This window comes from Parus major, chromosome Z (genome assembly GCF_001522545.3).
Source record: "Parus major isolate Abel chromosome Z, Parus_major1.1, whole genome shotgun sequence".
NCBI lineage: Eukaryota > Metazoa > Chordata > Aves > Passeriformes > Paridae > Parus > Parus major.
Window position 1 is genome coordinate 48,982,748 of NC_031799.1, and position 22,643 is coordinate 49,005,390.

Here is a 22,643-nt window from a genome sequence, read left to right on the forward strand (position 1 = left end):
ATTCTTTGATTTGCATAAGGTCCTTAAGACTATGAGAAACCGAGTCCTTAAAGCATAACTCTTATTAGAATGTTGAGGGGAGCTGGTTTTGTTGTTTTTTTTTTATTGATCTGCAAAGTACCTCCTTACTGGACGGTACAAGACAGCGGCAGGGCTCAGGAAGGACCATGTAATCTCGATGAGTAGACTGAGGCAGCAGTCTCTTTTCAGTACTTAGTGAGCCCTCAGCTTACTCTTGTGGCATTTATTGTTTCAGTATCTGAATGCAAATCTTTAATGAAACAAACTGGAAGCGAGTAACTGCTGCAAATACTCATTCGGGTTATCTACAAACGGTCTGTACACCGTCACCCGTCACTACGGCGATCCCAAACTGCGCTATCCCTGACAAACCCCGGCAACTTTTGCCACCCCCGAGAGAGCCCACCCCAGCCGCACAGCAGCGCAGAGCCCCGACCCTCCGGAGGGCTCTGTCCCCTCACCGCGCCCCTCAGCAGCCATCAGCCCGCGGGCAGCGCCGCCGTATCGCAGCAACCCCCCGCACCGGGTATCGCGATGGCCACAAGTCTCGCTCCAGCCTGCCGTGCTTCCCGAAGACTACGACTCCCAGAGGGCCTCACGAGAAAAGAGCGATGGCACAACAGCCTGCGTGGCGCGCGATGACTGCCGGGATAAGATGTCTCGCGTTGGTCTGGCGGCGCGCCCTATGACGGCACTTCCGACACTGCTTCCGGCGCGGCGCTGCCCGTGCTGTGTCAGGCCGACGCTGCCGCCATGGCGGGTGAGGGCAGTACGTTCCGGCTGCGCTGCTCCCTGCTGGGGCACGGGCAGGACGTGCGGGGCCTCACCCGTGGCCTCTTTCCGGATGGAGGCTTCGTGTCCGTCTCGCGGGACAGAACCGCGCGGCTCTGGGCCCCTGACGGGTGAGTGCTGGGCCGCGGCGCTGGCCGGGCCGGGCCGGGCCGGGCGCTCCAGGCGGTGCTCCGCAGGAGAGAGAGCGTGGACGTGCCGCCGTAGGGGCTCCGCCCATGCCCCGCCGGGCTCGTCTCTGCAGCCAAGTTCTCAGGGGCTGACGGCAGAATCGACGGGGCCGAGGGAGGTGGCGGGCCGTGAGAGCCTATTCGCAGGCGTTCGTGATTGGCATTGTCACTTAGGTAGAATCATGTCGATGGTTTAGAAGGGATCTTCAAGATGATGTAGACCTGGTCCCTCAACCACGGCCAGGGACACCTTTCACCAGAGCAGCTTGCTCAGAGCTCTATCCATCCTGGCCTTTAGCACTTCCGAGAATGGGCTGTCCACAACCTCTTGGCAACGTGTTCCGCTGCCTTATCTCCCTCACAGTGAAAACTTTCTTCCCAATATCTAGCCTAAGTTTTCCCTTTTTCAATTTATGCCCCTTACGTCTTGTCCTATCGCTGCAGTCCATGAGGAAGAGTCTCTCTGAAGTTTCCTTGTAGTAGGCCCCTTTAGCTACTGGAAGGTTGCTATGAGGTAGCATTGCAAGGTCCGTGCAATTTTCTCAGGCCGAGAAGGCCCAACTTTTCATGCCTGCTTTTGGGGAAAGAAGTATGTTTTTAAGCAGTTTGCTGTACATCGATTTTGCAGCGTGTTTTGGAACTGGTAGCAATGTCAATAGTTTTCCAAGTACCTTTTTTCCTAGGTGGTATTAATAAAATTGTTTCCGCTAGGTGGTAGTCAGTACCAAAGTAAACCTGCTAAGTAACAGTGCTGTAATTTTGACAGTAAGGCAGTGTGCTTTGAATGTTTAAAAAAACCCTATCCTTTCTCACCCTTGCTAAGCAAGCTTCTTTAAACATAAAATGGAATGTGAACAAAAAGACTGTACAGAAAATCAGATACGCAAAGACATTGAAAAGGAAAAAAACACAGCAACATTAATTTTTCTAATATTCAAGTTGCACAGGTTAGTTTCCTACTGAATTTGTGTAGTTGAATTCACAAAGTGAATTTTTCTGCATATTACCTTGACCAGAAGCAGTACTGCTAAGCAATGTGTATAGGAGGTGTGGGGTATTGCTGGAAGCTACAAGATACACCTTGTCCCTGCACTAGTTTTACATTGTGATCTCAGTTCTGAAGTTACCAGGCATGTATATTCTTCCCATTGCCTTAATGTGAAATAGAAATAATTTGCAAATTTTCTGAATGCTTCCATATGTCTTTATATTGATCTCTGGAGCTCTGCATCTGAGATGAAGAAAAACTAATCTTATTAAGTTGGTCATATTAAGTCTCTTATCACAAGGGAAAGAACTTGCTAAATTCACAGAAATTTGCAGCAGGAAAGGAATTCTCTAACCTATAATTTTGAGAACTCTGTGAGGAAGAAGACATGAGAAGACATACTTGTATCAACTTAACAATGTTGATATTGATTGTCCTTCTCTGCTTTGAAGGATTGGAGACTACAGTAGTCAGGATTCAGTGAGTGATCACACTGCTGTATACTGTTTTGGTTTAGCTTTTCCAAAAAGAGATGTTACCTTCATTTGTTCTATGTGCCTTAGGGGGAGAAGATGTTTTAGAATTTAGAAGAGCATCGTGATTTCCTTACATATTTCAAGCTTGCCAAGCATTGGGGTATTAAGGATAACAGTATGATAAAATATGACAGGTTATGTTTTTGAGGGTGGGGGAGACAAGCGCAGGAAAACAAAACAAACACATGACACCACAATCGGTATATTTATTCTATGGGAGTAAGTAGCTTTTTCCAGTTAGTGCTGTAACTATTGAGTTTGGCTCAGGGTGAGGAAATGAGGGTACTGCTCAAGTCAGTTATGATCTGTATAACTGTTATTCCTCTGTAGTGCTTCTAATGAAGAAGTGAATACATTTAGCAGGCAGTAAACTTCATTTATATTCTCTTACTTTAGCATATACCTTTGAGTTTTCAGACAGAAGAAGATGCCATAAAGACAAACTGTAACTGTTTCTAATCAAATTTGGCATAGTGTATGAAAATGAGCAAGAAAAAACAAACACCCTTCCAGGCATATCATTGCATTGAAAAATAAGTGGAAAGCTTTAGTATTGTGTACTGGAGAGGCATTCTGGGATGTAATTTTTGTCTTAATTTTTTTTTCTTTCTAGGCCAGACATAGTATTTATTCAGCACAAAGCATGTGTAGTTGTTAATTCAAGTATTGTAATTTACTCAAACAAAGTACTGTTTCTGTCACAATTCTAAACTGACTATCACCTATGTTTAAGTCTTAACAGGGGTTTTACTGAGATGCACTGTATGAGTGGCCACTCAAATTTTGTATCTTGTGTGTGCATCATACCTCCAAGTGACCTCTATCCTCGTGGGCTGATTGCAACTGGTGGCAATGATCATAATATTTGCATTTTCACAGTTGACAACCCAGCTCCTCTTTATGTCCTTAAGGGTCATAAAAACACAGGTACGTAGAAATTGTACTTTGTAGTTTTTTACACAGAAGTTAATGTGATTCATTAGAGAAGAAACTAAATCTGATTTATAAAAATCTATTTTGATTTATTTGGGATACAGTATAGCAAACTGTTTAATTATGGCCTCTGCAGATAGGATTTTCTAATCTTAATTCATGCAGTGACCATTCCTTGCAAGGACTTCCAGGTTTATACTGATGAATGTTTGAACTTTTTCTGTCTCTGAATTCCCAGAAAATCACAGAATGATAAATCTTTTGTCAAGAATTGCTCGTTTAAGAAGCAGTTAGTTCTTCATGTATTAAACTTACTTTTTTTGTCAAAGGTGATACAAGTAGAAAAGGTCAGTTTCCTAAATAAACTTCCTCTACCCATTTTGCTACTTGGATGGGTATTTAATATTAACTGGTGCTTTAAATACAGAGCTTTTCACTGTGTTACTGGAACATTTGCAGATTATCTTTTTACTAAATCTTTGAATGTCACCAGAGTTTTTTGGTGGCAGTATTCTGCCTTCCAAGAAGATGAGCTAAGTATTTATCATATGAAATAACTTGTTGAAGACAAAAATTAATACCTGTAGACAAAATTTTTCTTTCTCTTAAAAAACACACATTTCCATTGTGTGACTTGACTAGTTATCTTAACTTGTTATTATATTCTAGTCTTAGAGAAGAGATCTGTGACTGAGAAATTTAAAAATATGAGTGGCAAAAATATTTCAATTTTTTTAACCTAAAATTAAGAGAGTTTTAAGCAGCTTCTTTCTAGGTTGCAATACAACTACAGTTCACTTAATTCTTCTCTAGACTCCTCAACACTAAATGTGCTACTAATACCAAATAAATCCTCTTAAATGAATCTCTTGAAATTGCTGGCATAAGATTTGTGGCAGGGCAGGATACTTGTCAGTTCTGACTTGAATGTTCATTCCAGTTTGCAGCCTTTCATCTGGGAAATTTGGCACGTTATTAAGTGGATCATGGGATACAACAGCAAAAGTCTGGTTGAATGACAGATGTATGATGACATTACAGGTATGAAGTTCCTCTACATGAATATGAAATAAGTACTCTGAATTTGATTTGATAAGTCTTAACAATGTTGGGTTTTTTGCAGGGTCACACAGCTGCAATATGGGCAGTGAAGATACTTCCTGAACAGGGATTAATGTTGACTGGTTCAGCTGACAAAACTATAAAACTGTGGAAGGCAGGCAGATGTGAAAGAACATTCACTGGTAAATGTTGTTGTGGTTGATAATTTCATTAGTGTGATCTGTCAGAAGAGAATAAACATTATAATCTTAAAAAAGCATGGATAAACTGAACAATATTTAGGCAAGATTTTTTTAAATCGTGAGGTAGTTGTATGCCCAGAAGCCACACTACTTCTAAAAAATACGATTTTTTTTCAGAGAGTTGTGAGCAATTAATTTTTTTTAGTGACAGCTCCTGCAAATATTTGTTGCCTGGATTTAGATATGAGCTATATAGTTGTGGTATACTGCTGCTAATGGAAACAATAACTGCATTAAAATTTTCTCTTCCTTTTGTAAAGGACATGAGGATTGTGTGAGAGGTTTAGCTATTCTCAGTGAAATGGAGTTCCTTTCCTGTGCTAATGATGCTAGTGTTCGAAGATGGCAGATCTCTGGCGAGTGTCTGCAGGTGTATTATGGACATACAAATTACATATACAGCATCTCTGTCTTTCCTCGATGTAAAGGTAGGATTCCTTCCTGTTACACAACATTCTTCAAAATGAAATGGCAGGGTGCATATTCGGATGTTCCATGGCACTGCCACAACTAAAGAGAATGAGTAGCATTACATTTTTTTCTTATACCTAGTATAAATATATTAAAAAGGACATTGTGATTGATTCCAAATTGCACTGCTGTCAAAACTGCTCTGGCAGTATGTGGGATAAAAGGTCCTGGGTTAGGGCTAGTTGAAGGTTTAAGTAAAACTTAGGTGAAGTGGTAGGCACAACTATTGTCTTACCTGCCACCTGTATTTCAGTGCTGTTGCAGAGAAGTAAAATAGTAATGTGTGGCATGCCAGTTTGAGATAATGTAAATTTAGATACTTCCACAACATTCATTATATGTAGTTTAGGTTAAGAATTTTATGTTTGAGGCTTAATAAAATTTGTTTACAAAATTAGAGATTTAGAGGTTCATAACTAACTGTTGAGCCAGTTGCAGAAGAAATTCTAAGTCAGTGACCTTTGTGTGGTGTATGGGACACTAGCACATTTGTTCAACAAGTAAGGTGCACATATACGAGTTGATGCATATATCGTAGACCTCCTGTGCCTTAAAATTCCTCATTGAGTTTGTAGACTTTTGAAAGTGCTTTATACATGTTTTCTGATAAATCAGGCCTGCCTTCCAAAACTCAATTTGAAACAAATGTGAACCTATGCAAGTATAGTACAAGATGTAACTATGATTACAAAATTGTTTAAGCCCTTGAAGGGATTTTTATGTCTTGGACACAGTTTCATTCACTGTCTTGCTGCTTAATCTGCAATTTATATGCTTTGGATGTTTTGAGAAGACAAGTGAACAGTGGTTTTCTTTTTGCTCTCTACTTGTAATTGAGAGAAGTACTAAATTGCAGAAAGGTTCCTTTACTGTGAGATACCCAGTTTCAGAATGGCATCTAGTATCTTAGTATGCTAAAAATTTACTTCAAAAGTATTTTTATCTTTTTATTTTCAGATTTTGTAACTACCGGAGAGGATAGATCTCTCAGAATTTGGAAACAAGGGGAATGTGCTCAAACAATCAGACTCCCAGCTCAGTCTGTATGGTGCTGCTGTGTATTAGACAATGGTGACATCGTAGTTGGTGCAAGGTATCGAAGTTTGATTTTCAATATATTTGTAGATCCAAATCTGACAATCCTTGAAGAAATTGTCAGCATCACTGGATGTCAGTTTCATTTATATTAAAAAATACAGCCATCAAAGTGTGCGTGTGTTAAATTTAGTCATGTGCTACACTTCATCCAAAGAGTAATTTTTTTTATGTAATTCACAGAGGTAGAGTGAGTTCTTTGGAAATGTGTTAAATCACGAATAGACTTGAGAATAAATTTAGCAAGCACAGTATAAAGAACCCTTTTGACAGGCATATTGTATCTTGATTTTAAAATTATACTGAAGACAGAGTTACCTGCTTGATTGCTTCTCTATGTGGTTTTAGTATGAGGGTGAATTCCTTTCATAACAGTAATTGGGAGGGGTAGTTAGAAAATAGTTATCATTTTTTGTGACATAGAAGTCACCATTAGAATTTATGCAGTCATTGTGATATTTAAAATTGTATTTCTGTTTGAATGTTTTCTCTCTGTTCAGTGATGGAATTATAAGGGTGTTTACAGAATCCTTGGAACGTACAGCAAGTGCTGAGGAGATTCAAGCTTTTGAAAATGAGCTTGCCCAAGCATCCATTGACCCTAAAACTGGTGATTTAGGAGATATCAATGCTGATGACCTTCCTGGAAGAGAACACCTTAAGGATCCTGGTAAATTATTGTAGTTCTGTCACATTAAAGGTGTCTCCAAATCTTGGTTTGAGGTATTGAAACTTCTCATAGTTTCCAAATTTAAGGGCTTAATCCCTTTCAATAGGGTTACTGAAGGAAATGGCTTAATTTTGCTCTACTGTCCTTTCAGTGATTCTTTTGGAAACAGGACTCAAGGTCTTTTGGTTTTTGGGTTTTTTTATTCTCCTATGAGATAATTTAGAAAAAGGTGGAATTAATGCTACAGCGTGTTTGAGATGTTTTCTATCTGTTCTGCCAGCTGTACCAACAGTATGTGAAACAGATAATATTTAAAAGGAGTACTGAATGTGCAGTTTTCTTCCTAATAAAAAGTAGATGCAAATTTTCTGCTTTAGCTTTTGGCTTGAAAGATAGTCTTGATGGGCTCAGTTCACACTTTGTAGGTACTTGAGAGGTTCTCGAGAATGCAGTAGAAGCAGTAGTAAACATTATTCTTAAACAGACAAAACGCTTTTTCCCAAGATGAAGTAACCAGTGACTTCAGCCCTTGGCTATGATCAGGAAGTGACACAGATCTTACATCAATACAAAATTTTACATCTTGTTAGAGTATTGGAGAATATCCTTTCTTAATTGACATCTCACTGAGAAGATGATAAACTTTTGAAATACTTGACCTAAGTAGTGGTTTGGCCACTAATTCTGCTGACAAATACCATTATTGTAAAATGCTCATTAAGACTGCTGCTGTTCTTTTTGTGAGATGTAGTATTTTGTCTCTTTTTTGCTGGGATAGGGTTGATTTTCTCCGCAGTAGCTATTATGGGGTCATGTTCTGGATTTGTCCTGGAAACAGGGTTGATGACACAGGGATGTTTTTGTTATTGCTGAGCAGGGCTGACACAGAACCAAGGGCTTTGCTGCTTCTCACCCACCCCACCAGTGAGGAGGCCGGGGTTGGGCAAGGAGCTGGGAGGGGACATAGCTGGGACAGCCAAGCACAGCTGACCCAAGGGATATCCTATACCGTTCAGCATTATGCTCAACATATAGACTAGGCTGAACACCTGCCTGCCCATGGGAAGTGGTGTATGAATTCCTTGTTTTGCTTTGCTTGTGCATGTAGTTTTTGATTTGCCTTTTTAAGTGTATCTCAATCACCAGATTTTTTACTTCTATTCATCTGATTCTTTCCTGCATCCCAGACATGAGTCCAGTGAATGTGATACTTAGTTGCCACCTGGGGTTAAACCATGGCATGTATCTACTTAATTCCTGCGCTCTTACTTCAACTGTTGTTGAACTATTTTTTAACTTTTAATGCTGAGCACCATTTGAATATTTTTCTGTCTCAAAGTAAATCATATCCTTGAAATTGTTTGAATTCCTACCTACAGGAACAAGAGATGGACAGACGCGGCTTATTAAAGATAATGGGAAAGTAGAAGCATATCAATGGAGTGTTAGTGAGGGAAGATGGATAAAGATTGGTGATGTTGTTGGTTCTTCTGGAGCTACACAACAAACATCTGGAAAAGTTTTATTTGAAGGAAAGGTATATGCAAACTTTAATTTGTTTCATTCTTTCCTAAGTTACTGGACTTTTAGCATAAAATATCAGATAAAACAAAATTTTATCTGATAAAATATAATTAAGAAAATATAATTTTCAGATATTCAGATAAAATACAATTTAGACATCTCAGAGGTAGAAATATAAGTAAGAACAGTTTACTTTATTGCTTACAAAACACATTTTGTAAAATGAGCAAACCAATGGACACAAATTATTTTGGAGAAAGGTAAATCATTAGTAGAGAAATTGTCACGTTCTACTGTATTTATTGTTAATACCTTGAGAAATTAGTTTTAATATCTTTCACAAAGGAAATGAACTTCATAATTCATAATGCAAGGCTTACCTAAAATATTAGGTACTAGGCCTTCTGTAACACTTCTCTATAGTAACTATTGAACCTAAAGACAGGTAAGCTGGCCTAAAGACATATGAGCTGAAAAATGTTTCCTTTACTGAAATATACACAGAAAAGCTTATTAGGGTCCACCACGGAAGAAAGGCCTCCATGATACTGATTTTCACTCTCACAGATTTTAAAGAAACATTAAGAAATCATTTGCTAGCATTAAAAATGTGCTTTCAGGACTGAAATTTCTTGAGTCATCTGATTTCTGTATAGCTTTGGGGGGAGTCCTGAGAGTGACGTGATGCATCTTTATTTTGTAATATATCTGTACACACATTATCATGATATGTTGTTTTACTCTGCTCTTCTTGAGCAGAGAATTCTGGAAAATACAGGTTTAAGTCTGTTATGGTTTTGTTTGGGACAGAGTTCATATTCTTAGCAGCTGGTACAGTAGTATGTGTTTTGGATATAGTATAGCAACAGTGTTATAATGCACTGATGTTTTGGCTGTTGCTAAGTAATGTTTAGTGTTTACCCTAAATCAGCAAATGTTTACTTGCAGTCTCTCGGGAGAATATTACTGATATGTTCTGTAAGTTGCAGTGTTTTAAGTTTCTAGGCTTAGGTCTTGGGATAGTCTCTTGGTTAGACTGCATTTAATACATCTTTATGTAAAAAGTGCTGGAAGACTTCTAAAGTTTATTTTTTTATTCTGCTTAAAGGAATATGACTATGTTTTCACCATTGATGTAAATGAAAATGGGCCTTCCTACAAACTGCCATATAACATCACTGATGATCCTTGGCTGACTGCATACAACTTCCTGCAAAAGAATGATCTAAATCCTATGTTTCTGGATCAAGTGGCCAAGTTTATTATGGACAACACTAAGGGGCAAACACTGTTGAGTACAAATAATCAATTTTCAGATCCATTTACAGGTAAATATTTTAAACTTAAGTGATATTAGATACTCCTCTGAGTTCTGTGTCTTCAGCACACTTGCTGAAGATGCACTCTGACAGATCTTCCACACCATCATTAGGTGTATGAAGGACTGCAAATCCAGTCCTCCTGCTCCAAGATGTGGAGCAGGACTGAATGCAGTAGTGACCCCTGGGGTGTATGATCAATGGCTGGCTTCCAGTAATGTTGTTGCACTGATCACCATTCTCTGGTTGTGGTTGTTCAGTCGGTTTTCAATCCACCTCATGTCAGTAGAATCATTAAGATTGGAAAAGATCTCTAAGAATATTGAGATCTGCCATTAACTGACTGCTTCCATGTTCACCTCTAAATCATATCCTCAGGTGAGATATCCACATAGTTTTTTTGGATACTTCAGGGATGATATTCAGACACTTCCCTGGGAAGCCTGTTCCAATGCCTGACCACCCTGCCAGTGTAGAACTTTTTCCTAATATCTAATCTAAACCTCTACTGGTACAGCTTGAGACCATTTCTGCTCATCCTGTCACTTGTTACTGAGAAAAGAGACTGACCCCCATCTAGATACCTTTCAAATAGTTATAAAGAGCAGTAAGGTCTACCTGCAGTTTCCTCCAGGAACTTAAAGACTCCCATTTCCTTCAGCTGCTTCTCTTTTGTGCTCTAGACCCTTCACCAACTCCATTGCCCTTCTCTGGACCTGCTCCAGCACCTCAATGTGTTCCTTGTCATTAGGGGACCAGAACTGATCTCAGCATTTGTTGTGTGGCCTCACCAGGACCAAGTACAGAGGGACAATCACCATCCTGGTCCTACTGAGATAAAAGCCAAGATACCATTGTCCTTCCTAGCCACCTGGGCACACTCTTGGCTCATGGTTAGGCAGGTCATGATCAGCACGGCCAGGTCCTTTTCTGCTGGGCAGCTTTTCAGCCACTCTGCCCCCAGCCTGTATCTCTGCACAGGGTTGTTGTGACCCAAGGGCAGGACCCAGCACTTGGTCTTGTTCAACCTCATAGACCTGTCTGTCCAGGCAGACTTCAGTATTGTAGCTCTTGAGCAGTTTCTACAGATACTTTCATACCCTTGAGTGATTGAGGGCAAAGGCACAGATAGCTCTGGGACCAAAAAGAAAAAAAAAAAAAAATCTTCAGCAAAATTCTGATCAAGCCAATTTTATTTTTTACTCTAGTCTTTTTTTTCCCAGTGAAAGAAAGGTCCAGTTTTTGTACAAGAAATGCCAGATGCTGTTAAGGCAATTAATAAAATACAGAAATTTAACCAGAGAATTAATCAAAACTGAGTGAAATATATAAATTACCTTTTTCAGGCAGGAAATGGAACTAGAATAAGTTGAGTAATGATAAGCTAAACCATATTAATCAGTTACATCCTGCTTATGACATTCACAAAACAAACTAATTCAATTAATTTCACAGAGATGAATTTAGGAAGAAAATAACTTTAAAATAATTTAGCTAAATGTTTTTCTTTTAAGGGACTGTAAATGGGAATACAGACTTTTTAGGTTATGTGTAGCTCTGAAAGCTGCAGTTACCACAGAAGTAATTGAGCTGGAAAAGACCTCTGAGACTGAGTCTAACCTATGACTGAACACCACCATGTCAGCTAGACTGTGGTACTGAGTGCCACACATCCAGTTTTCCCTTAAACACCTCCACCATTTCCCTGCTCAGCTCATTCCAACATCTAATCACCCTTTCTGTGAAGAAATTCTCATGTGCAACCTATAAGGCTGTGCCCTCTCCTTCTGTCACTGGTTGTGTGGGAGAAGAGGGCAACTACAGCTGGCTACACCCTCCTTTCAGGGAGTTTTAGAGTGTGGTAAGTAATAGTTGTTGCTTTTCTCACTGTTTGACTAGGAGCTGGACGTTATGTTCCAGGATCTTCATCTGGATCGAGTGCGATACCTGGGGCAGACCCATTTACAGGTAATGTAAAATTCTCATCTGTCTGGCTAGCAGTTAAAATATGCATTTGAGTCATGTTCTGTTGCATTCCATGTTTAGCCCCAGATAGCTGTTTCTTGCAGTTCTCTGTTTGTGGCAGTAGTTTGGCTTGGCCACAGCAAACCCTACCAAGATCTGATCAGTAGAGGGGAGCCCTCTGCTGTCGGGTTTGCCTCATGTCTGTCGCTCTGTCCAATGCAGTAGAAGGGTAAGAACCTAAACCTTTTGTTTTGCCAGACTTCACATGAATGAACCACACAAGATTAGGTAAATTCATAGAGATAGTTTTCTGTTTTCATTTTTACTTATTTTTTACATGATCTTTATTGATACCATCCACCCTGTATTTTAGATTCTGATCCTCACTGGTACAGCTATTTTGAAGTCCTCCTCACTAGTTTAGCAACCTTGCAATGACATTCCCAGTTCCAGCCCTGCATTAGCAGACTTACCCCATCTCTGGTTAATAGCTCTTGCCCCTCAGAGTGGTTCCTGTAATCACTCAATGCCAAAGTCTCATCTGCAAAATGAGCCATGCAGTAGGTTACTGACCTGCTTCATGAGTCCATTTCTATTCAACCATTTTTGCTTTGTTCAGAGTATCAAAGAAGCATCCTGCACTCTTCATCCGTGTGCTCAGAGCTCTCTAATCACTCTTGATATCCTTGAGGATACCATGGCAAAACCATTGAAGGCCATGTAGATGAGTAGCAGGATAACTGTCCGAAGGCCAGGCAAGGCTTGGCAGTGTCTCTGGAACCCTAAATCCTTGCCCCCACCAGACACACATCTCCCAAGTTACCAGGCCACATGCATAGGCAGGTGCCTCCCTACCCTGCAGGAGGTTACTCTGCATCCCATCACTGCTGCTTGCCTTTCCTGTTTTTGCAGACATGAGGTGCAGTCTCAGCTGACTCTTAACACATCACTGATGGGTGTTAGTCTTCACCAGTGCCAGGGCACTCACTCTCTGTTCTGCAGTTGCAGATGTACAGGTAGAGCAGAAGCCTTTGTGCTGTTAGAAAAACTCAGTCTTCCCTATCTTGACAGTCTTTCTGTGTCCAGCTGTTCCTCCTCCCTGGCTTTTGCAGCTGTGTGGTCTCTGCAGATGGAGGCCTCACTGAGGCTTCAGTGCAAGAGAGTGTCTCCCAGCTGTGGGCTCACTTAGCTTGTGAATGCTGTCATCACCCTCACACAAGCATGGATTTAATCCTTAAAGAAGTGTTGAACACTACTTTGTATTTCCTTTAGTGCAGAATAATCCCTTTTAATAGTCTTGTTTGAAAAGCAGTGGCTAAACTACTTTTAACAGGTAAAATTTACTTTGTTTATATAATAATATAATATATATAAATATATTATAAATATATATTACTAATAAATACAAATATATAAAATATATTATATTATAAATATATATATATAATATAAATATATAATTTATATATTTACTTAACTACTTTAAACAGGTATATGTTACCTCTTTACTGGTGGTGGTGTTTAAAAACTTAACATCTTTGTTAGGTGCTGGTCGCTATGTTCCTGGTTCAGCATCAAATGCAGGACCTCCACTGGGTGGGGTTGATCCATTTACGGGTAAGAGACAATGTCTGCCAGTGAAAGACATTCTTGATCTTTTGGTTTGGTTTTTTTTTTTGTCTGACATGAATTCTGCATTGATGCAAATTCATACTGTATTAAAAACAGCAGGTTGAAGCTGATTATATTCTGAAATAGTTCATAAAATAGGGATAACGGAGCCTTCCTTTATGTGCAGAAATCATGCACACAAGCTTTAAAATGTATAATAATAATCTGAGAGGATTATTGATCTCCTAGGTACTTACCTTCTTATCACATACATAGTTAATGGGCATTACACAATATCAGCCGCTAAATGACCTGTCAGTTTAAGAAATAATTATAGGTGATGATGAAAGCATTTTATTACTCCTTAAAAAAAATTTAGGCTACGATTACATGTGCCATAAGTTGGTCATATCTGCATATCTAATATGTAAACACTTTCATTATGAAAATAAGAAAAATACAAGACTTCAGGGGTGGAAGGGATCCTTTTTCTAAAAAGACCCTTGCAATTTTCATGTGTTAACTACAGTAGCCTTTGCTTTAAGTGACTGTATATTTAATTCACATAATTAAGAAAGGGCTGTTAATAATTTCAACTTGTGAATTTTTACTTGAGGGGGGAAGAGTTTTTGAAGGTATTGCTTTCAGCGTTAACCCTTGAGTGTAAAAATTATGTAAGGAATGACAGCTGTTTGCATAGACATTAATTTTTTTTCAAGCTGTATTTTTCTGAGAAAGTAGAGGGTTACTGCTAGGACATCTTTCTATGTCAGATTCCTTTGTATACCCTTGAATGCTCTGTATTGTCTTTCTGTAGGAATGGGTGCCTACCAGTCAACTGCGGCTAAAGTTGAAAATATTTATTTTCCGAAGAAAGATGCTGTCACCTTTGACCAGGCCAATCCTACACAGATACTGGGTCAGTGTTTTAATATCAAGGATGTTTTTTTAAATGCCTTTGGAGTAACTGAACTGACTGAGCTTTTTTTAAAAAACTACCCTTAATGCTAGATCCATTACATTAATCTAATATTTGGATGTTTAAATCACACTGATGTTTGAATATAGCACCTGTCATAAGCAAAACATGATCACATGATTTAAGTAAAAATAAAGAAAAATTGTGATCACATACTGTTTTTGCTACCTAATAAGAAAGAAGAACAAAAAGAAGTTGTATGTCAGTTATGAAAGCTTTAATGTTCTTATGACTCTTTTCTGCATTTTTATCTTTATGTAGGCATTTTCTGAAATTTTTCGGAAAAGATTCTGAATCTTTGTGTTGCACTGTTAAAGTGGAATTAATAATAGCAATCACTGATAATTAAAAACTTAAAATTAGAAATTATCAAATTGGGAAAAGTGTTTAAAAATCTGACCCCTTCAAAAATGCTGAATTGCAATAGTTGTTATTTGTTTATAATGGGATTTTGTAGCATTTCAGTTGAGATCTTGGTTTGTGAAGTTCTGTTTTCAGAAAGGTGTGCCTCTTCTATTGGTATTACAGGCAAATTAAAGGAACTTAATGGCAGTGCAGCTGAAGAACATAAGCTCACTGAAGATGACTTGATAATCCTAGAAAAGTTACTGTCTGCAACATGCAACACCTCTACAGAAACACCTACAGCGCAGCAACTTCAGACTTTATGGAGAGCAGTTAACTGGCCAGAAGGTAAACTCTTGCAATTGTTTTATGTGTCATCTCATCAGTCCTTCACCACGAGTGAAAAGTCTCGTCATGCTGTGTGTAACACTGAGTCTGTGCCAAAGACTTCGTAGCCTAAGTAGAAAACAGAAGAGGACTAAAAAGTGCTAACAGCAATGATCAGCTTCAGGGGAAAATTTGGCAATTGGTTGTCAGGTTTTGTTGTCACAATAATAAACATAAAGGAGAAACTTCATATAAAAATCAGTTATGATAATTTCATTAGCAGGGCCATCCTCACAAAGGTGTGAGACTTGTCAAGAAATAAAGTAAGGGAGTGTGAACTTGGCATCCTAAGATGTTACCAAATAAGAGATGAAATTATGGAGATAAATTATGGGGGAAAAAAATCAAATGTAGCTGATGCTAGGCTTTATGATCAAAATTGCATTAGTGAAATGACAAGCTGGAAGAATGTAATATTGGTTGTTACAGCACATTCTGGAAAAAACAATTGTTTGCATATACAAATACCTTAAGCATGCTTAAAATTAAGCACTTTCTTAAAATTGCAGTTAAAGATTTACTAACAGGAAAAACATTCTAATACTAAAAATTCATGCTTGTTTTATAATATCACTTAATCAAACTGTTTTGCACAACAAGGAGCTGGTGATGGCCAATGTCATACCTTCCAGACTCTTAGTATAGTACAAAGCATTAATTCTGAAGTTTCTGCATATCTGAAGGAAAAACCTCTGTAAGTAGTTGAGCAGGTTCAACTTTGATTTGGTTGTGAGCACTGGATACCAGTAGTAGATCCAAGGAGCCAGATATATTTAGAATTTGGCAAAGGAAGGACACTACAGGCTTTCATTTCAGTTTGCTTACATTTCCAATAAGATTTCCAACTCATCAGTTAAGGACGTATTTTTTATTTTCTTTTCCTATAAGTAGTTTTGTGGCTATACTGTTCTGTAAGTTATGGAATGAGGACAAAGGGAGATGCTGTCTGTGTAGGAGTGTTTATTTACTGAACTTTCAGCTTTCAGAGACATTTTTTGATTAGTTACCATAGCTTGTGCTTGCCTTCAGTGTTATCAATTAGAGATTTTAGAAGAGATATTAAAATTTTCTGTGAAGTGCTATGCTAATCCTAAATTAAGGATTATGGATTTTTTTTAGTGATAATTGAGGCATTAATAGTATGGATTTGTCAGTATTTGTCTTTATGAATGTGAAAGAATTTATACTTTACGTATGCGTGAAACTGTTACTGTCTGTTCCCACACCTGCAGGGCTAAGAACATCTGCATCTGAAAGAAACTCACTGATAAATTTATACATAATGCAGTATTAATACTAACATTTTGTTTTGTTTTGTTTCTTAGATATTGTCTTTCCGGCTCTAGACATTCTTAGATTGTCTGTCAGGCATCCCACTGTGAATGAAAACTTCTGCAGTGAAAAGGAGCACGTACAATTTATCATCCTTCTCCTTAAATTTCTAAATCCTAAAGGCAAGCAAGCAAACCAGCTGTTGGCACTTAGAGCTCTTTGCAATTGTTTTGTCAGCCATGCAGGCCAGAAGCTCATGATGGAACAGAGGGATGAAATAATGACACAAGCGATAGAAACTAAATCAGGCAATAATAAGAACATCCACATTGCACTGGCCACGCTGACATTGAACTATGCTGTATGTTTACATAAAGTCAACAACGTTGAGGGAAAAGCTCAATGTTTATCAGTAATCAGCACAGTTATGGAAGTTGTTCAAGATCTTGAAGCCATTTTTAGACTGCTTGTGGCTCTTGGGACGCTAATCAGTGATGATACAAATGCTGTACAATTAGCTAAGTCTCTGGGAGTTGATTCTCAAATAAAAAAGTATGCCTCTGTATCAGAACCAGCTAAAGTAAAAGAATGCTGTAGGTTTGTTCTTAATCTGTTATAATATTTTTTCTTAGCATTTGGAAGACAGTGTATGCAGGAAAAAGATGCTTTTGTTCATATTTTATGACACACTATACTTGGGAAAATACTGTGGATTAATTACATTTGACTTGTTGCAAGACACAGAGCAAATAAAACTTTTTTCACTGTTTGTCATTGGACTGCTTTTCTGAAGTGATCAGTGTACAGGAACTTTGCAAGGAGTCTTGACATTGCTCAGATAAAAATAGATCACCAAGAAGTCAAACCATATCAGTATTTACAAGTCATCCAGACAGAAAAGTAGGAAATGGCTGTTATTTTGTGACTCTCGATTCTGACACCCATCCCAATCACATACTGTGTTTCAGCATGATTTATCTGTTTCTTGACTACGGAGTTTTTTTTCAAATGAGAGGCCCTGAGATCTCTTTAAGTTCAACAGTGCATTTTACAAGCATATTAGTTATTATTACAAGCATATTAGTTAATATTAGTTAATATTAACCCTTGTCAGACAGCCTGGTAGGAAATTTTTTGTCAGTTTCCTCAACTTCCTTTTGACGTTTAACTTTTATGGCTCTTACCACCTTTAACCCTAGGGCTAGATGACTTTTTCAGAAGGAAAATCTCTACCTTCCATACAGATGTTGTGCTTCACTCATAAATTTGTATCTTGCAGCTTGTAAAATGGCATAAACTTCTAGAGAAGCCTTTAACTGGACTTTTTAATTTTTAAGGACAGGAATGCCCCACTAGTTAATAGCAGGTGTCTTACTCTATGTTGTAAAATCTAGATGATTAAAAAGTCATCTTGAAGAGTGGGACAGCAATCTACATCCAGAGAAGAGGTTGAATAGCAGAAGCTTGAAGAAGCTTCCTAAAGGTAGTCAGTGTATCCTGCCTGTCAGTGTTTGAGGCATTTGGAGTGTCCTTGACAAGAGGCTCTACCATTTGGTTAGTCCAGAAGTGGTCAGGTCCTTTTCAACTGAAGTACTCTGTTGTAAACTGCTCAAATTTAAAGTCAAGTTTTATGAAGTAGCTTTAACTTCATAAACTTCATTAACTTCATGTGGTGACTGTTAAAGGGGAAAATAATACTTTTTCAGATTGTTCCAGCAGATCTAAGATGTTCAGCTCAAAAGGGAAATGTTATTTTCTGCTACTGCAAGCGTTACAGTTGGGTTTAGAATTAAGATGAACTGAAGGCCATGTTTAAGTTATGCTTTTCATTAGTCTTATAGAATAGAAAAGAGGAGAAAAAAAAAAGGGCAAACTTCTGGCACATGAGCTCCATATCACAATACCTGCCTATGTTTATGCCATTATGCCAGATATGAAGGATTTTGTGACCAAGAGCTCTTAACATGTATTGTGCTCCAGCTACCTAAACTGAGTTAACTGCTTGCAGCAAACTTTTTCTCTCAGATCCTTGGTTGCACACTTGTACAGTTACACTTTGAATGGATTTCCAGAATAATACCCTCACAGTCCTGATCATGGTCTGAGTCACACATTTTCTGATTTGATCCATTGGAGGTTCTTATATGAGGCAGTCCGACAAATTATTTGTGATTTACAGTGCTTAATAGATGAACTCCTTCCTGGGAAAGCATCTAAGAAGCTACCTTTAGGAAACATGTCTGTGAAATAATGTGCCTGTCTGTTGAGTTTTGGTTGCCTACTATACAATTGTTCTTGAAGCTTCAGCTTTCTAATGTACTCTTCAACTGTGTTTGTACCTGTGCTATTTTAAAAAATTATACTTGTCTTAATATTTTTGTTCTATTATTGTGGGATTGCTCTGTTATAGATTATCTCTTTACATGAAAATTGTTATGAATTTCCCAGACCAAAAATTTATGTTTATATTAATAAACATACTCTGGCAACTCCCAAGAAATGGTATATTAAAAAATAAAATTCACTTAAATTTTTAGAGAAATGATGAGGCACAGCAAAAAATCCTGGGAACTGCAGCACTAAATGTTAGGTGAGATAAAGCAGGCCAGGACTGTTTGGAGGGAAAGATGCATGCTTCCTCTGGGTACTGTGATACCAACTCTTCCATGATCTAGCATCATCTGAGGAAACAGGGAGTGGGGAGTTGCTTTTGCTTTTGTTTTAAATGGTGCTGTTTAGAGCTTGATTGTGGTTCATGTCAGCATGCACATGCATAAACACACAAATGCATATTAGGGTACTGCACAATCTGCTGCTGGGACCACCAATAAGAAGAATGCCTTAGGAATGTCAGCAGCATGAAGTTCCTGTTGCAGTGAAAGAATGTGGTATCTATAGTGAGGAAACGTTCCAGACGTGAGGTTCACGGTGTACAGTCTTTTGAGACCAGAGGCCATTGAAAATAAGTACATGCCTGGCACACAACTGGGAGCTGGCTTCCTATCTACATCTTCCTATCTACTATCTACAGTAAATTTTGATTAAGTTGATCTGTGTGCTCATGGCTCCTGATTTCATTAATCAGGGGAATAGATGAAATATGCTTGAGAAATTTCAAGGGCCCCTTGAAGAGAGGCTGTGCCTTCTGTTAAGAATTCTAAGTATCTTAGTAGATGACAGAATTTTTTTGGCATCTTTTCCTAAGATTGAAAGGAAGCTTTTAGAAAGAGTAGCCAACAGCACACAGTAGCATCTCACATTAAAGCATTGTTATTAGGCATGGCTCAGGTTTTATGAAGTGGAAGAACTTGGGATCTACTTAGATCAAAACTCAGGACAAGTATAAAATGCCTTCCTAAGAACTAAATAAGGAGTCAAAGCGGACTTACGTCAACACCAACTGCTGTACTTTCCAAGATTAAAGAAGACTGCAGTAACATAAATAAGGCTAATCTATCGCAAGGTTTCTGTAATGTCTTATTATGATGCACCTTGCTCATATCAGAACCTAGTTAGGCCTTGTTAATTACTCAGTCATGTGCAGGCGACGGGCAGAAATAGAGTAACTTCAGTCTGCAAGCCTATTTTATTAAAAGCTGTCTACACTGAACTATACATTCATGAATCATTAGATGCAGTGACTTTTTTGTAATGTAATATGCTATTATAATCTACAGGAGGAGTCCTACCATAGATCAGTACTATAGGGGCAATTCAGAATGCTTTTAGGAAGTAAAACCTGCTGCTTTCAATCGTGGGAAGTTTTTTTTTAAAAAATAATTAGCTAAGCTTCTTAGCTGAACGTGATCCATTACTATATACTATGATCACTTGCCTCTTTTTGTCTCTCCTTGAACTATCAACAAATCAAAAGTCTATGAAAAATAGATGCTTCCCATCTTTTCAAAAAGTGTACTGAACAGACTGTGAAATTAAATGTTTGGCAACAAGATGCCATATGCAGCTGCTGACAGCCTGAAGACTATCTAGGTGTTTTCACATGTCCTATTATTCCAGTGGTTTTTTGATGCTTATTCACTGTAGAGACTGAAGTTTCAATTTTGGTGGGAAATTTTGTTTCTAGAGTTCCCAATTGCACAGATAAATTTGCAATGTTCATAACACCGTTTGTCTTTAGAAAACACATTAAAAAAATAGTTTAAAGTATGAACTACCCCTTTTTGACAGCAGAATTTGAAGCCTGTGAGCACTAAAATTTGAATATTACAAATATTTTTATCAACAGCTCAGTTAGCTTCTATATTCTGTACACCTTTAAAACACAGTTTGCATGCCTAAGCATCCATTGCTGAACTTTTTACTTTCCTTATAGTTGCTCAAGGGATCTGATTTTCATCCCAAACTTAGACCCCTCTTCAATGTTTCCTAATTACATTACCTCTACCACCTTCAGAGTTATGCTGAGGCTATTATTTTCTCATAATAAGTATAAGCATCTGTTCCCACCTATGCAGGTAATCTTAACAACATAGACTAATCAGGACTCCGATGTCCACCTCTGCAGGAACTCATACTTGCTGAAAAAAGAACTAATGATACTTAGTAAATTCTAACCTTTTTGAAAACAGTATCAGACCATGCAATGTGTATCATCTGTCCACAGCACTTTTGATAACCTCTTGCTTTGTACAACTTGCATTCAGTGGACCTCTACCTAAATTGCCCAGTACCTCCCATTTGAAGATCCAACACAATATGGACAAAATGGATTGCAACATGTTTGACTCTGGGGAAGAAAGTAGACACAAAAGAACAGACGTTCTGTTCTATTAAATAAAGGAGAAAATTATTGCATATCTCTGCACAGAAAAGGAGATTTTTAATACAAATTCTCTCTGTATAATTATGGACATTTTTTCTACTAATCTTTAATTTTGACTAACCTCTTTAGGATAATAGACAGAGTTCCCTCTGTAACTAATCTTGTTGGCAGAAAGCTGATCAGTGTCTTACTGAATTGCACAGAGCATTCACCCGCCTTTAACAGGGTTCTGCAATTGCTGCAATTCCTTATTGTTTGCATCCCATGAAAAAACTCCTCCAGTACTCATTACATATCATGGAAAAATTAAACTTACTGTTATTCCAAAGTTATTGGCAATACCAAACAGCTGCCACGAGAAGAGTATGCAGGTCCTTGCACCATTGAGACAGGTTGAAAGTCAGGGAAAAGGTCAGAATTAAACAGCAGTTACAGAGGATAGAACTGTGGAATCATCATAGAGTCATCAGCATTGGAAGAGAACTTCAAGTAATCATCAAGTCCACCATTCATCCATCATTATCACTGTAACCACTGAATCATTGAACCACACCACCAGATCCGAACACATCTTGAAAACATCCAGGGATGGTAACTCCACCGTAATAATGATATTTATTTTCCCTAATATCTAATCTGAATGTCCTGTGTCTCAGATTAAGGCATTTCCTCCTGTCCCCTCACTGCAGGCATGGCAGGAGAGACCGACCCCATCTCACTTCACCCTACTTTCAGGAGCTCTGGAGGGTGATGGGGTGACCCCGAGCCTCCTCTTCTGGAGACTAAACAACCCCAGCTCCCTCAGCCGCTCCTCATAAGACGTGTTTTATAGGCCCTAGACCACGGATATTTATGTAAACAGGCGGCGTGCCCACGTGTGACTGCAGTTTTACTGTGGCCTCGCTAACGCCGCTCCATGCTCCCGTACATGCTCAGGGCATCTCCGGCCTCGGGCGCGGCCCCGCCGGAGGCCGCAGCGCGGGGCCGCCAGGGGGCGCTGCCCGCGACTCCCGCCGGAAGCGGCTCGCGTGTGGCGGCGCGCGGTGTGCGCGCGGCGCGGCCATGCCGGGCAGGAAGTCTTCCAAGGAGAAGAAGCGGCGCCGCTCGCGTTCCTGCTGCCCGGAGGGAGCCCCGGGGCCGGACGGCAGCGACAGGAAGCGGCGGAGCACCGAGTCCAGCCACGGTGCCCTGGAGGTAGCGCGGGCGGAGTCGCGGTGTCTGGCCGGTGCCGTGCCGCCGCTGCCTTCCCGGGCGCGTCCCGATCCCGCGGCGTCCTGGCGGCAGAGGCCTGGCTGCGGTCCCTGCCGTGGGCTGGCTGCGGGAAGCGCCGGGTCCAGTCGCAATGCTCGGTGTGCGGCTGCAGGGAGAGGAACAGCGTTGGCACGGGCACCGGCGGGGGCAGGCCGAGCCGGGAACACCGGGAGGTGTAAGCCACATCTCTTACACGGGTGTAAGAGATGTGGCTTTCAAGTTCGGGTGGT

The 22,643-nt window shown here is 39.4% G+C and overlaps 3 protein-coding genes across 10 annotated transcripts in view; 2 read left to right on the forward strand and 1 right to left on the reverse strand.

Annotated features, from left to right (window-relative positions):
* Window positions 1-714, reverse strand: part of IFT74 (intraflagellar transport 74) — a 38,001-nt gene extending 37,287 nt beyond the window's left edge. The window contains exon 1 of one of the 7 annotated variants that reach the window (XM_033520553.1): window positions 483-709. The gene's annotated coding sequence lies outside the window, so the exon portion shown is untranslated. Of the gene's footprint in view, window positions 1-121; window positions 380-427; window positions 453-482 lie in introns of those variants that run through there. The other 6 variants (XM_033520550.1, XM_033520549.1, XM_033520551.1 and 3 more) reach the window with 6 other exon arrangements.
* A 28-nt stretch (window positions 715-742) lies between these two features.
* On the forward strand, window positions 743-17,158 carry PLAA (phospholipase A2 activating protein). The gene is made up of 14 exons (XM_015652722.3): window positions 743-923; window positions 3,238-3,431; window positions 4,378-4,478; window positions 4,561-4,681; window positions 5,002-5,169; window positions 6,170-6,305; window positions 6,808-6,977; window positions 8,357-8,514; window positions 9,610-9,829; window positions 11,720-11,788; window positions 13,331-13,402; window positions 14,214-14,315; window positions 14,904-15,068; window positions 16,433-17,158. The coding sequence occupies exons 1-14, from the start codon at window positions 775-777 to the stop codon at window positions 16,996-16,998; spliced, it is 2,391 nt and encodes a 796-aa protein (XP_015508208.1). The 5' UTR covers window positions 743-774; the 3' UTR covers window positions 16,999-17,158.
* Window positions 17,159-22,184: 5,026 nt separating this feature from the next.
* The window catches only part of CAAP1 (caspase activity and apoptosis inhibitor 1), an 18,570-nt gene continuing 18,111 nt past the window's right edge, over window positions 22,185-22,643 (forward strand). The window contains exon 1 of one of the 2 annotated variants that reach the window (XM_015653304.2): window positions 22,185-22,356. In XM_015653304.2, coding sequence (XP_015508790.1) covers window positions 22,225-22,356 — 132 coding nt within the window. In that variant the 5' untranslated portion in view covers window positions 22,185-22,224. The remainder of the gene's footprint in view (window positions 22,357-22,643) is intronic. The other variant, XM_015653305.3, reaches the window with a different exon arrangement.